This window comes from Protomyctophum parallelum, assembly GCF_964188405.1.
Source record: "Protomyctophum parallelum genome assembly, chromosome: 9".
Classification (NCBI taxonomy): Eukaryota; Metazoa; Chordata; class Actinopteri; order Myctophiformes; family Myctophidae; genus Protomyctophum; species Protomyctophum parallelum.
The window spans coordinates 28832851-28834886 of record NC_139706.1 but is presented as its reverse complement, the minus strand read 5'-3'; the positions used below and the strand labels follow the sequence as shown (position 1 = coordinate 28834886).

General features: G+C 42.3%; 1 protein-coding gene across 1 annotated transcript in view; it reads left to right on the top strand.

Moving 5' to 3' along the window:
- The first annotated feature begins 447 nt into the window (after positions 1 to 447).
- Positions 448 to 2036, top strand: part of LOC310865116 (Golgi SNAP receptor complex member 1) — a 39577-nt gene continuing 37988 nt past the window's right edge. Inside the window, exon 1 of the mRNA XM_083774120.1 lies at positions 448 to 480. Coding sequence (XP_083630246.1) covers positions 453 to 480 — 28 coding nt within the window. The 5' untranslated portion in view covers positions 448 to 452. The remainder of the gene's footprint in view (positions 481 to 2036) is intronic.

Genomic DNA, 2036 nt, shown 5'->3' with positions numbered 1-2036 from the left:
TTGCCTAGTGGTGCATTGCGTGACATGACATGACACCCAATTATGTTCTAGATGTGTGAAATAACTGCATGTAAAATGCAGCAATAAACTATCACTGGGATTTAGCTGCTAGCCTATTTGGGAGGTGGTGGATGGAGAGAGCGCAAAGAGTGGTCCTCAGGATGTTTTGGGCATGGTTCAGGCCTATCCACAGCAATTTAAATATTTAATATTTGATTTGATTTTAAAATAACGAAAAACAGGAGCACTGATTTGCCTTACTGGTGTAGTGTAAGAAAGAATCAAAATACGTGACCCAAGAATCCAAGTTAAAAGATGGGATTTCTTTTTGGTAACTAGACATTGCAATACCTTCTACCGCCACGAAGAGGCACTATTCGGCAAGTATTCTCCTGACAGTGACATGCCTATGGTGACACGACGGAAGCTGGTGACGTCATTGAACAACAAAGATGGCAGGAAGCAGCAACTACTGGGAAGGTGAGGTGTCTTTACAAAGTCCATAACTAACGATAGCACAATGGAACCTGATATTAATGACAGCAGAGCTGTTAAGTAAAAACATTCTGTGCCAGGACAAAAAACATTTGTCACACTTGAGTTACCGAAACCACAATTCTCACCGTATTATTCGCTAGCAACAAGCTAACGCAACATTTCAGGAGAGCAAGGTATATCTATGCTAACTACTGGCCAGTTGAGTTTACAGCTTGTGGGAATTTGATTGATTGAAATATTTATTAACAGTTTGCAGAATTACAGTACATTTCAAGCACAAACTCAATAGAAAGACTGTTAACTGTGAGTGGACGACCCAGTTAAGCATTACACTTGTTTACAAGGGGGTCCACCTTTAATTGTTCATGAATAGCAGATAGCTCATTATGCCCTGTGAGCTGCTGTTGTTCGCAACCAGTGTTTCTGTGTTTGTTTGACTCCCGCATTAGTTGACTCCCGCATTAGTTGAACAGTGGATCTTTCTGCAGTATTGATTGATTGATTGCATTTTTTATTACACAGTATGTAGAATGGGTACATTTCAAACGAAAGCACTAGTCAATACAAAAACTGCTACTTTGAGGACGACACCGAAAAGCAGTAGACTTGTTTACATCAGGGTCCTCCATTTTCAATTCATCAGAACATTTAAAGACGTACAGATATACTTATATGAAAAACAGGAAATCATCATAGTGAAAAACTTATTTTTACGGGGCAGTTTCAAATTGCAGCCGTCCGTAGGTGCTCTTTGAGAGCAGTTTTGATTGAAGGAGTCATGGGATTCACATTCCTTAATGGCTGTTGGTAGGGAGTTCCACATTTTAGTGGCATAGGAGCGGCACACTTTACTACTTATTTCGATGGATATAAGCGAATTAGCACAACACACATGCAGAGGTCTTCCTCCACACTGGGAGAAAAACAGCATCTGAAAGTTTGATGGGGCATTCTTTACACGTGAGTGCAGCTAGAACCTTTCCATTGCATCTTATGAGAGGCAGGGTTCTTCTGCTGGTATGCGTGCGCATGCTGTTTCTTATCAGTGTGACGTCATCTGTTAAGGCGTCTATTCAGTTCACAAGTTCCAACCTACCTCAATCTGGTCTCTCTCAAGCAGAAACGATGAACCCAAACCAGTGGGGAAAAAACCTATATCTCCATAATAATTTTCGAGTGTCTTGTTAGGTTGTGTTTACATGTGCGCTGTGTCACAGCTTCAATACGTCATCAGTATCGCCTTGATCCCGTCTCTAGCTGCCGCTGATCGGTCCGAAATCCACTGGTACATCGTCTCTGCCCGAAAGAGTCCAGATGGAGGCAGGAGGAGGAACTCACTACTGCCACCATCTGGCGGAGTCAGGTTAGGCATAGTGATACTGGACACAAACAATAGAAGCCGGCCTTGCTGAGATTACTATTTGATCCAAAGAGAATGGATTCCGTTTTTCCCAGGTGTAATGATAGTTTATCAGCGAGCCAGGTGCAGATTCTACCAAGTAGCCTTTTCAACCTGCAGTTTGTTCCTGTCCGAGACC